The sequence below is a fragment of the Cynara cardunculus genome, assembly GCF_001531365.2.
Source record: "Cynara cardunculus var. scolymus isolate 2C chromosome LG 13, CcrdV1, whole genome shotgun sequence".
NCBI lineage: Eukaryota > Viridiplantae > Streptophyta > Magnoliopsida > Asterales > Asteraceae > Cynara > Cynara cardunculus.
This window is the reverse complement of record NC_037540.1, coordinates 5,979,290-5,991,533: the sequence shown is the minus strand read 5'-3', so window position 1 is coordinate 5,991,533 and position 12,244 is coordinate 5,979,290. Positions and strand designations below refer to the sequence as shown.

Sequence of the window (12,244 nt, the reverse complement as noted above, 5' to 3'; positions counted from 1 at the left end):
GGGGGTTTGTTTGAAAAGCTCAAGTTCCAAACTTGCTGAGGTGCCACTCCTCAATACCCATTTTCAAGTTTCAAGACAAGCCATGTTCCCTTCAGGTATGAAAAACAACTTTTGTTAAACAGCCATCATTAATTAAGAAATATTATTTAAGATCACTTGAAGACCATATAAAGAACACATTTCAGATGTTGATTTTTGTGAATAATTAACAAAAGGAATATGAAAGGATTTGGAGGTTGAAGATGAATAGAATGGAGGGGGGAAATGGTATCTGTAAATATGCATGAAGATGCATGGAAGACAATGGAAGCATCTGTAACTGTAAGTGGTTGTATATCTGAAGGATAATTCAGAGCTTTCTGAGGTTGATATGAAAGGGGAAAGGATTAAACCCAAGAGAGTCTGACACCATTAAATCTATCTTCCATCATGGTTTTTGTTCATATTGTTTATCCATTTTACAAGGGTTTCGACATCGTATGAATTTACAGTCGGATAAATGAGATTTTTCATACATCTCTCGAGGATTAATGAATCAGCTATAATCCAAGTGGTTGCCTATGTAGTTAAGGTTTAAAAATAATATTTAAATGGGTTTATAACAAAGTTTAATTCCTCTGACAAAAAAAGGAAATCATGGGTGCTTGTACCATGTACTTGGAAGGTTGTACCATATTTTTTGAACCCTTGTAATTGGACATGCAAATAACTTCAGAAACAAGGTACAATGTGCAGTCAATGTGGCTAATTGTTTAAAATAATTTACTTTTAACTTATAAAGTTAAACCATTGTGTTTTTGTTACTGTTTTTTCATTAAAACTGTTTACTTTCCCCCAATCTTTAACCTAAGGTTAGAGAAAGGGTGGTAGTCTTGGACCACAATTGTAAGGGTAGTGTGGTAATTTGCTTTGTAATAAATAGGGGAAGTGAGTTCATAGGATAGGATAGGATAGGATAGTGAATGATCATACAAGTAGTCTACAATTACATAATTGCCCATTTAGCCCTCTCCATCCTACTACTCCTATGCCATATGCACAACAATTTCTTAAAACTTGTGGTATCAAAGTCTTATGGATTAGTTGAGATGTGTATAAATTAGTTCGGATTAGAGCTTTTCATGAATGGGACCGTCTGTTAGACTTGTCTTTTCTAGTCGATTAAAAAAATAATTTTCGGCATTTTTTTTTGTTCCATCAGATTCTTCAAAATTTTCTCTAAAATGGAAAAATATGAGAGAGAGAGAGAGTGTAAAAATCTCCAAATTTGTAGATGATCCAAAAAATGACTACGATGAGAGAGATTATTTAATTCATTTTTCACCAATAGGAAACTTTGAAAATAAATGTTTAGAGAGGTAAATAACCTTTTATTAAATTAAATGAATACTTTAATAATATAATCAATGTTGTAATCTTCAAAATATAGAATCTACTGGAGTTGAATATATTTTTGTTTTGGAAATTTTGTGAGTTTCATTCTCCATTTTGGAGGATTTTTTAATAATATGTTGGAGATGCTCTTATAACGTTGTTAGTCTCATGTTATCAAGCAGGTAACATCGTCTCGAAAAGATCCTCCAAAATGGAGATTTTGGGGATTTTTTGTTTCAAAATATTCCTCAAAATCTTTTTAAAATGGAGAAAACATGAGACAAATTGTAAAAATTTAGAGAACTCTTTAAAAATATTATTCCTACCAAAAAGAATATTTGAATTAAATGTATATGAGAGATAAATAATATATATTTAATAGGTATTAAATTTTTTAATAATATAATTCATACTGTAATATCTAAAATGAATAAGTTGTCACAGGAGAATATAAAATTTATTTGGAGATTTTGATTTTTGATTCTCCATTTTTTGAAGAATCTATCGGAGATGTTTTAACGTTATGTTACCGAAACCTTTTTTTTACAAAAGAAACAAAATGGAGGGAAATAATAGGAGAGTAAAAAAAACGCTCGTGTTATCGAAACTTTATATTAGAAGAGAGAAAAAAAAACGATGATAAGTTTTCTTCCAAACTTTTACAGATTTGATGAGGTCTAGATTTGCCTTCTTTTATACATCAAGCAAATGCCTTTGGAATGCGTTGCAAAAACTGTGTAAGATAGAATCAAGTGATCTGAATACTGTATTACCATATCCAAAAGTTCTGGAAGGAGCAAAATTTTCAATTCGTTATACAAAGATGTCATTTAATTAACTAGTATAAGTTTGTTTATGTATATTGAGTAAATTAGGGTTTGAATTTTACAAATATGCGTAATTTAATCCGAACACTTCATGTATCCACCTGTAAACAATATGCATACATGATGTATAATAACTTGCTTTTCCGTCGTCTAAGATCAAGCTAATTATTAGATGTTGACAATTATAGCAAGTACGAGGAACAATTCCTATCAAGATATCACGTGAAAGCATGTAGTCAGCTTTACAAAAGGAAACACAATCGGCAAAATATACCATCTCAAATATATCACATGGTCATACTCGTAGAAACTCATTTATTTCATGTCGTTTTATGGACATCAACGTCAAACTAGTGAATACTACCGACTAGAATGATGGTCCTCAAATATACGTCGAACACATACGTGTAAAATGATGAACCCTTTTGCCAATGTTGTTATACACAATTTTTCTTTCAAGACCATTGTGACTTTTCTGACTGTTATATTCAGGGTCCTATGGTATTAGTCAGGTGTGTGCAAGTTAAGTCGAACCATCTGGACGAAAGAACTTCACAAAATTGTATTGGTCCCTTTGTTTCAAAGACTTACAGTAGTTCGTCTGTACTAGAAGAAATAATCAATAAAAATCTACATTGTTCTCATAATGATATTCTTTTAAAATTTCATTAATCATTTTACTTATTGTTCTCTCTTTGAACTGTATCCCCCAATCAGTGATACGAACTGGAGGCTAATATTCTGCATCATTGTTGATTATTGAGTACCTTTACAAGCGACACAAGAATAACAAAGTTCTTAAGTGTATATGTCAGTAAACATGCTTTAGACGTATTGTTTACTTATTTTATGAACTGTTGGTTGAGACCAGTTATATCTAATACGTATTCGATTTGTTTGTTTCTTCTGATACGAGGATTTGACCATTCGTTATAGCCATGGGAGGTTAACAACCAATTCGATATGATTTGTGAACTGAATTATTTTGATATGTTATATGTTTAAAAAACGTCTGATTTAAGATTTAATTTTGTATACACATAATTACTGGTAATAATACTATTAATAAATTTAGAATAATCTCTCCATATTATTATTATTATTATCATACATTAATTGTTTATTATATTGATTAAGAAAAAAAAATTAATACAAATTTCGTTAGGTTTTAATAATTTTAGGGGAAAAAAGATATATATGGAAAAATTGATGTAACAAAAAGCAAGGCTTGTGCGCATTTGGTTGAGTTTGGGAACCGATAAACCAAATACAGCCCAGAAGGGAAAAGCATGTAAGCGTCAGGAACTGAAAAAAACCCTAAACGATTCTCTCTTACAAAACAAAGAACCACTTCAAGCAAGTCAAGAAATTCGGTCTCTTCGCTACTTCCAAGTTCCAAGTGTGTAGTAGCAGCGGACTATGGCGGCAGAAAGTTCTAGATCGTCAAGTTCGACGGCCGATTCGTATATTGGAAGCTTGATTAGCTTGACTTCCAAGAGTGAAATCAGATACGAGGGCATTTTGTATAACATCAACACTGAAGAATCCTCAATCGGATTGCGTAATGGTATCTTGTTGCATTTAGTTTCTTGTTAAACGTTTTTCTGCCGATCCCTGTTTCTGCTCTCTTTTTTTTTTCTTTCTGATTCCGTTGCGATTAGGGTTATAGAATTGTCGAAATTGAAAAGATTTTGGAAGTGAAAACCCTCCGCTGTTCTTGATTAAAGGTTTTATTTTCTGTGGTAGTTAAATCCTAATATTGTTACTATGTGTGTGTTTGTATATTAATGGAGACAATTCAAATTGAGTGCTTGGAAGCATATGATTCTGCAGCGAACATCAGAAGGATTTAAGATGGAGGGGATGCATTGTTATCAACAAACCATGTCAATCTATCTCTTGTTTAAGTTTTACAGACTACACAATTAACCAGATTTGGTGACAATTTTTTGTATGTGATTTTACCCTGCGTTTCAAACCTATAATTTTTTTATTGGTGAACAAAACCGCAAAGTATGTTATATCAACTTAGTTCCATCAAGCTTTGATCTTCATTATTGGGTTGCATTAATGTTGCAAGTAATTTGATGGATATGTCATGTGGACCCAACTCTTCTTAACAAGCCTTTGATCGCAAACTAGTTGGGGTAGTAGAACTGAACTGAAACTTTAAAGTGGTCAATTAACCCATGTAAGACCACACGTTTTTACCCATGACCAACTCCTTTGATATTTTCCACTATCTCGAATCTATTTTATGAATCGACTTTTTTTTGAAATTGTGGAATTGCAACAATGCTGCTGTAATATTTCGTTTTAAATTAAGTTGACACTACAACAAAAATTGATATCAAGATTAATCTATCTATCTGGCTGATTATTCCAGTAACTACCTGGAACCAAATTGCTAACATTGACCATATGTTGGTATACTCTTGATTTGTACTTGGTTGGTTCTACTTTTTTTTAATCATTTATATTGTCTTTACTTTCAAATACCAGCTCCGTGTGAGATTATTAATGATGTATTTGGTTGCAGTAAGATCATTTGGAACCGAAGGGCGAAAAAAGGATGGTCCCCAACTCATGCCCAGCGACAAGGTTTATGAATACATATTGTTTCGCGGAAGTGACATCAAGGTAATGTAACTATAAAGTGGTTGAATTCCATATTGTCACTGGCTGAGTATTCATGTACTGTGTGCCTGAGTTCTAAATTTAGTGCATGCGGTATTTTCGGTGATTGGGATAGCTCCTATATCTTTTATGATTTTCTTCTATCATAAAAGGAATATCTTTTGCACTAGTTACTTGGCTTTTGATTGTTACTTATAGTAGGTCTATCCCAGTTGTTGCAAAATTGCACGTGCCTGTGGAAATCATTAAACTCCAGGAGAGTAGTTCTTTTTTATCATGGTTTTGTGAGCATAAGCAATATGGGTAGCACTTGCTTTTGGTGTCTGAGAAAATAGGGTGGAGGTGCCCACCACCAAGGCACCAATTGGTTTCCCTGATCTTAAGGAATGTTTGGCTGGAAGGTTTTCATGACCAGATTCAAAAGAAAGGCACTCGCCAGTGCTGCTATGGCCAAGCTTGCTTTTGGAATGGCTGCAGGTCTTCCAATGACATCAAAATGGTTGCTAAAGAATAATATAAAGTTCAAAAAAAAATTCCAAATTGGAATGGTCACATGCGATTAGAGAGAGGAATACATCTATGAACGAATATGTTTTTAGAATTGTATTCAAAACCTTACATTCTGATTTTTTGACAGAATCAGTGGTCACATATGTCGGAGCCCTGTTGCTGACAATAAGGGTTTCTGGTTTATTACTGGTGGCTGATTTGTGTGAAATAAGTATAGTGGGTTAAAGTGAAACATGGAGATATTTATTAAATAGCATTGACAGAAAGGTAACCAAAGATTTTAGTAGAGATTGAGAGAGGAAGGGGGTGGTGGAGATAGACCAGTTTCTTTTGCGACGAAGGTTCTTAAATGAAACTGCCTTTTTGGATGTGATCTGTTACGCTCGTCTGGTCTGAATTTGTTTGAACTGATTTTACATATTGAGATTGACGTGATATTGGTAGGTGACGATTTAAGGCATGAGGGTTTTATATGATTAATTTTTCTGTAAAGGTAGCTTTTGCAGCTATGTCAATCCTGTTGTGATATTCTTTAAAAGATGCCATGAAAAGTATAATTGAACAGGATTTTGGTTCCCGTTTCCATGTGACGGTCTAAGGAAGTGATACTTGTTTGCAGGATTTTGGTTATACTGTTATAGTTTCTATGTAATGGCTAGATGAAGTGATAGTTGTGATATTTTGGCTAGTGACGTATTAGTTTGGAAATCTTTTAGGTCTACTGTTGCATGTAAATTAATCAAGTTTAGATCGGATATGGTATACCGAAAAGAATGCTACAAGTTTGGTAGGTATTAGATCTGAGGTCTGCAAAAGGAAGATGATTGATTGAAATTGAATGGTATCAGTATAAGCTAGAAGCCAGGTGATTTAGAGATATTTTAATCTCATCTGTGCAACATATGATGAGTTTGGGAATGTTATTTTATTAAAAAATATATGTTGATTTCATGAGATGAGCTGTGTTGAGGATATGCCAGGAATTGTATATATTTGTTGGTGTAATAGTTATTAAATTAGAAAACATTCATAGGGGAGAAGGAGCTTGGATGATTCTTATGAATTCAGTTTTTTATTTATGCCATCTTGCTTCTAAACTGATTTTATATGTGTGGGCTTGTTCCATCTCTCTTAGAAACTTCCATAGGGGAGATACAGCTTGTGTGATATTCATGAATTTATTTAGTATGGAACATGATATTGACTTCTAATACATGCTTTCAGAGTGTGGAAAAGTGTGAAATGACTTTCTAAGGTAGAATAGGCAAGTGGGAAAGTTTTACCTTTGGTTGTGACACGATATAACTTTTTGAGTGATTTGACATCTTCTTGCTAGTGTCAGTTTGAGTTTTTCTCTACTGTATATTTTGTTTGTGATGGTCAGATTCTTCCATTTTCTAGTAACTGAGATGTTGAAGTTACTTTATTTTATCTTTACAGGATCTTCAGGTGAAATCATCTTTGCCTGTTCAGCCAATACAACAGATAAACAGTGATCCTGCCATTATTCAGGTATATAGAAGAAACTGTGTATTTATTTGCAACACCTTTAATTATCTAACTGTCTGAATGCTGCTATAATCTTTATGCAGTCACACTATCCTCGGCCTCCTCCAACATCTTCAAGCTTGCCTGCTGCTGCTAGTAACTCCTTGCCTGATCCTAGCATCCATAATGCACAACTAGGACATCCTGGATCAACTTTGCAAGGTGTATTGCCTTTATATCAGCCTGGTGGGAATCTGGGGTCTTGGGGACCTATGCCACCTCCTCCAAATGCAAATAGTAGCGGGCTTGCAATGCCAATGTATTGGCCAGGGTTTTATGCCCCACCAAGTGGGATTCCCCAGTTGCATCAACAGTCACTGTTACGACCACCCCATGGGCTATCAGTGCCTCCTCTGCAGCAACCTATGCATTATCCCACTTATAATGCATCCTTGCCAGGTGGAGCTCCAAGCCTGCCTGCCTCAAACATGCCTGAATATCCATCTCATTTATCGATGACATCTATGAATTCAGCCAATATAGCCTCTACCGCTTCACTGGGATCAACCCTGCCTTCCAGTCTCCCTCCTGGACCACCTTCAGTATCAGCTACTGATACCTTGCCATCTCTAATGCAAAATAAGCCTTCTAACTCTGTCGTTCCGACAGCACCACTAAGTGGTAGCTTGCAATCATTGTCTCTGTTGAATACTACTGATGTAAATGTTACTGTACCTCCCATCTCTAACAAGCCTAATGTGCCTTCTGAAGCACATTTGCGTTATACGGGCATGCCCTATCCTATCGCATCTGTCACTGGGTCTAATGCTGTCCCAGCTGAATCGCCCATGCCATCACTTGTAACTCCAGGACAGCTGCTTCAGTCTGGGCAAACCGCAGTTGTTTCATCTCAATTCACACAAGCTGTTCACAAGGATGTGGAAGTTGTTCAAGTTCCAACGCCATCATCAGAACCATCTGCTCCTCTTCCAGTTCCAGTTCCAACAGAAGCTCAGCCTCCAATATTGCCTTTACCACCTCAATCTCGGATCCTCCCAAAGGTACCAGTCTTCAATTTTCCACGTTATAATGTAGATGGTTTATGTTATGTTTGATTTGTATCTGTTTAATTGTTCTCACATAGATAGTGTGATAGAGAAAGTGGCCTGTGTGGATTATTCACATTTAAAGGCTGATGATTCAAATTACTAAATTGGTGATTACCTTAATAGGGAAAGTAAAAGATACTACAAAGCGAAGTAACTACAACCTATATAGCATTTTAGTCAGCAAAAAGTGAAAAAATTGAAGTGCAATGTATCTGTTTATAACTTTAATGTGCCAGATACGAATATCGATGATTACCTAAAAGGTAAGAGTAAGAAAAAAATGAACATGGACTATGAGGGTTATCTATTTAGTTTCTACATAGAATAATGCTGTCTATTACAAAAGGATATAAGCTGACCCCAAATAGTTGAAAACACAGCTAGATAAGAATCATAAGATGAGTTTATGCTCTGTGCCACCACTTATATTTCTGTTTATGGAGGCTTTTTGATTGTTTTGAGATCAACAATGATTTAGATGCACATGTTGATGTTCTGGGGCTATCTTTTTTGCAGAGGGAAAGTATGTTTTATTACACAGTAGATCATACCGGTCCTCTTGTGGAGTTGGCCATATAAGGATTTAAAATGTTTTATCATCTTCGAAGTGTTTATGTTTTCTATATTATGAATATTTTCTTCTGTTTTTAGACAAACGGAGCTCCTTACCAGAACCGTCAGGGTCACAATTACAGAGGACGCGAGAGAGGCAGAGGATCTGGGGTAATTTTTTTGCACATACATCTCAATCTTACATATTTGAACTTTACTGTTTTGACGACCCTAATGTTCTTGTATCCGATTTCTTTGATTTACTTATTTTCTAACTTGACACCAATAACACAACTACATAACTGAACTTATGGGGCTTCTGTTTTCCCCTTAAAGACACGATTCTTCTAGTTTATTGAACCTTTCAGTTACAACCCGATTTTGTAAATTTTAGTTCTTTCACGTTTAGAAACTCGACGATAATATTACACCTTTTTCTTGATAAATTTCATGGTTATTAATTCGTGAATCAAATTTTCTACTAATTTCATCAATCATGAACCAAAATTTGAATGTAATCATATATTCGCCTCAACCTTTTCCTAAATAATTAATACATGCATATAATATAAAACAAAAACTAAGCATTCTAGTGATGTATAAACCATAATATACCTGTATTAACGAGACTATGCAGTATTTCATTAGTCTCATGACAGCTTACAAACTACCAACAGAAAACCTTCCGATTCTTGTGGCTGCTAATAACTTTTTAATCAATAAGTTATACACATAAATGAGCAAACGATGCAACTGAAGTAAGAAATCTAGGGGAAAATAAATAGAACTGTGTTATAATGAGTTGATTCATGATTCATCAATATGATGGTGAATCAGACAGGAATTGTATTCATAAGATTCATGTTTTTCCTTGACAAAGAAAACTTATTTGAGATCATTCAATTTTTTGAAAAAAGCGGTGAGTTTCTTCTCAAATACAGCTAATCATACGAGTGTTAAAGTTTTATCTTCATGTTATTTTTAAATCAGTGTTCACATATAATATCTGCTTTTATTTTCTTAGTAGAATGTATTTAAATGTAATATGTCTAGACTTTTGGGTATGGAATGATTTCACCATCAAGGCCATTTCATTTTAATGGAGAAAGTATTTTGCAGTTTTGTTGGTTACTATATGCTTCCAGTAGAATTCTTAGGCTTATTGTAGTGCCAAATATCCTCTTCACCATCTCTGCGTTTTCTACGGAAATCTTAAAACATTGATAACAGTTTTGCAAATCCAGAAGTGGTCCATTTGACTCCAAAGAGTCGTATTCTTCTTTTGGGCACCAGATAAAATGTTCCACTTTACACTTCATGTGAATGGAAATTTTGAAAGCTGCACTTTGGTTTGCTCTTTTGTTGGAACGGTTTTTGCTTCTTGTCATGTTACATCGGTAAAATGATGGTTCCCCATCTACTTGCCACTCCAAACATTTCATTTGATGGACACGGTTGTGCATAATTGTTTCATATTAGGTTTTCGAACTGTTGATAGGGGATAATGCACTCTGATCTGAATTTTGTTTTTCTAATTGTTATATGTGGCACTCTACTATTTATCTTGATGTTTATGTGAGCATTAAATATTCATTTCAAGATCCAGGGATCACGACCCGTGATGAAATTCACTGAGGAGTTCGATTTTAATGCAATGAATGAGAAATTCAACAAGGATGAAATTTGGGGAACCTTAGGAAAAGGTAACAGATCCAGCCCAAAGGAGAACGACGGAATTGCTAGTGATGAGGATGAATATGAAGATGAAAATGATGCTGATCTACCAAAATTGGATGCCAAGGTGATGTTTCTATCCTAGCATGTATTTCCTCCTTCCCACGAAAATTGCAACGTCTAATATGGGGAAATGCCGACTATTTCTCTAATGTCAAATACATTTCACTAATGGCAAGATAAGGGGATCTTGTATTATCAATTTTTATGTAACAATGATGATGGATGAATGGGGTATTTGCTAACTTGATTATAACCCCAAAAATGGAAGTGTTGCAATTTTAGAGGACATTATGTTTTTGGTACGCTGGCCAGGATGGTACATGACAGTACAAAATCATGTCGCATGTTTGGCTTGACACTAGACAGGGATAGGACAGGACTTGAGTGGGGGCAAAATTGTGTTTTCAATATGCTCCTAGGTGGAACAAAAATCAGGAACATAAGACAAGATTGACAAATTACTAAACTACCCTTGTCAAATTAGAACCGATAACTTTTCAGAATTCCTTCACCTGCCTACCTCACTTTTTCCCTTCCAGTCCCATCTGCATACCAAACGCACCCGTAATAGAACTTGTTGCAATTTCTATTGGACAGATGGGGTACTTTGTGTGTGTATAGTAGCATGGAATTTGACATGACTAATGCTTTGTACGGGAATCTATTGTGCAATCTGCAGGCTGTTTATAGCAAGGATGACTTTTTTGATACGTTATCTTGCAATTCCCTTGGCAATCAATCAAATAACGGAAGGACTAGGTTCTCTGAGCAGATGAAACTAGATACAGAGGTGAAGTCTGCTTTAACGCTAATATTAATAGTAGGGGTTTCTGCGTCTTTATTTATGTGCGTGTGTTTGGGTTTATTATTCCTGCAGACATTTGGTGAATTCTCTAGATACCGAGGGGGTAGGGGATACCGAGGAGGTCGTTCACGAGGAGGAGGGGGTTATTATGGGAGAGGAGGATACAACAGCAGCTATGGTGGGAGGGGCCGTGGTGGGAGAACGCCAAATCCAACTCGTGATTACTGATGTTCTTGTGTTGTAGATTATACTAAATGGCTGGCTGGCTGGCTGGTTGTGAAAGGCATGGAATGGTGGTGTTTGATTTGAATTTTGAAAATAAAGTTAGGATTATTATTATTATGTATGTAGGAGCTGTGTTCAGTTACCTATATATTATATATTTCTCCCCGTCTTTGGAACCAGGTGATTGTGGTGGAGCTGTTTGTAGACTAAGCTGTTTATTGTCTTCTTTTTCAACACACAGATATGTTATTCAGTCTTTACATATTTCAGACTTTTATATCTGCCCCCATTTTGCAATCCCTCTTATTCGTTCAGCCATAATTGACTGTTTGGTTATGGCTTAATCTGAAAACCAAGAGTTTATTTGGATAGCTTGAGAAAGACACTTGTCTACATTCAGCCAAACTTTGTACTTAAATACCTTTTTTTTAACAATCTCATCCTCAATAACATCTAAAATCCCACCAACAATTACAGATTTGATACTTGACTTTAATTGAAAGATTTTAGATTTGAAAAAAATATTAGGGTTTGATATTTTTGAGAATGAAATTGTTCTAATTTGGGTTTGATACGACTTGGTAAATTGTTTTTATTTAAAAAAAACTTTGAATAGATATTTTTTAACCATTTAATATCAAATATTCAACATTTTTATCAAACAAATGCTTTAATAGTGTTTAATGTAGGTTGGGGATGGTCATTTCTGATATTCAGACTGTTTATTCAGCATAATAACCGAACAACAATTTATCTGTCAATATACAGACAACTATATCCATACATGCCCAAAAAACAAACCGAACAACCCCTAAATTCGATACCCTTGGCTTTATGAAATTCTAAATTCTCGTTAGTGGACGAGACCAAATCATGAAATATCGAATAAAGCATAAGGACCAAAAATAATGTTTACTCTTCAAAATTTAATTTGATCTTAATTTAAACAACATCAATAATATTATGCAAAAAAACATCTA

At 34.8% G+C, this 12,244-nt stretch overlaps 1 protein-coding gene across 3 annotated transcripts; it reads left to right on the top strand.

The window, feature by feature from the left end:
• Window positions 1-3,452: 3,452 nt before the first annotated feature.
• On the top strand, window positions 3,453-11,498 carry LOC112524607 (protein decapping 5-like). Of its 3 annotated transcripts, none has more exons than XM_025134513.1 (8): window positions 3,453-3,768; window positions 4,741-4,841; window positions 6,789-6,860; window positions 6,941-7,897; window positions 8,597-8,668; window positions 10,104-10,298; window positions 10,914-11,024; window positions 11,112-11,498. In XM_025134513.1, exons 1-8 carry the CDS (start codon window positions 3,621-3,623, stop codon window positions 11,265-11,267), a joined length of 1,812 nt encoding a protein of 603 aa, XP_024990281.1. In that variant the 5' UTR covers window positions 3,453-3,620; the 3' UTR covers window positions 11,268-11,498. The 3 variants fall into 3 exon arrangements, with proteins under 3 accessions (XP_024990281.1, XP_024990280.1, XP_024990282.1); XM_025134512.1 differs by having other exon boundaries at window positions 10,098-10,298; XM_025134514.1 differs by lacking the exon at window positions 10,104-10,298.
• Window positions 11,499-12,244: the final 746 nt, after the last annotated feature.

Bases quoted from the DNA above. Each gene is read 5' to 3' on its own strand.
- LOC112524607 (XM_025134512.1), top strand. From the start codon at position 3,621: ATGGCGGCAGAAAGTTCTAGATCGTCAAGTTCGACGGCCGATTCGTAT. The intron at 3,769-4,740 runs GTATCTTGTTGC...ATTTGGTTGCAG, and splicing joins CTCAATCGGATTGCGTAATG to TAAGATCATTTGGAACCGAA. The intron at 11,025-11,111 runs GTGAAGTCTGCT...TTATTCCTGCAG, and splicing joins AGATGAAACTAGATACAGAG to ACATTTGGTGAATTCTCTAG.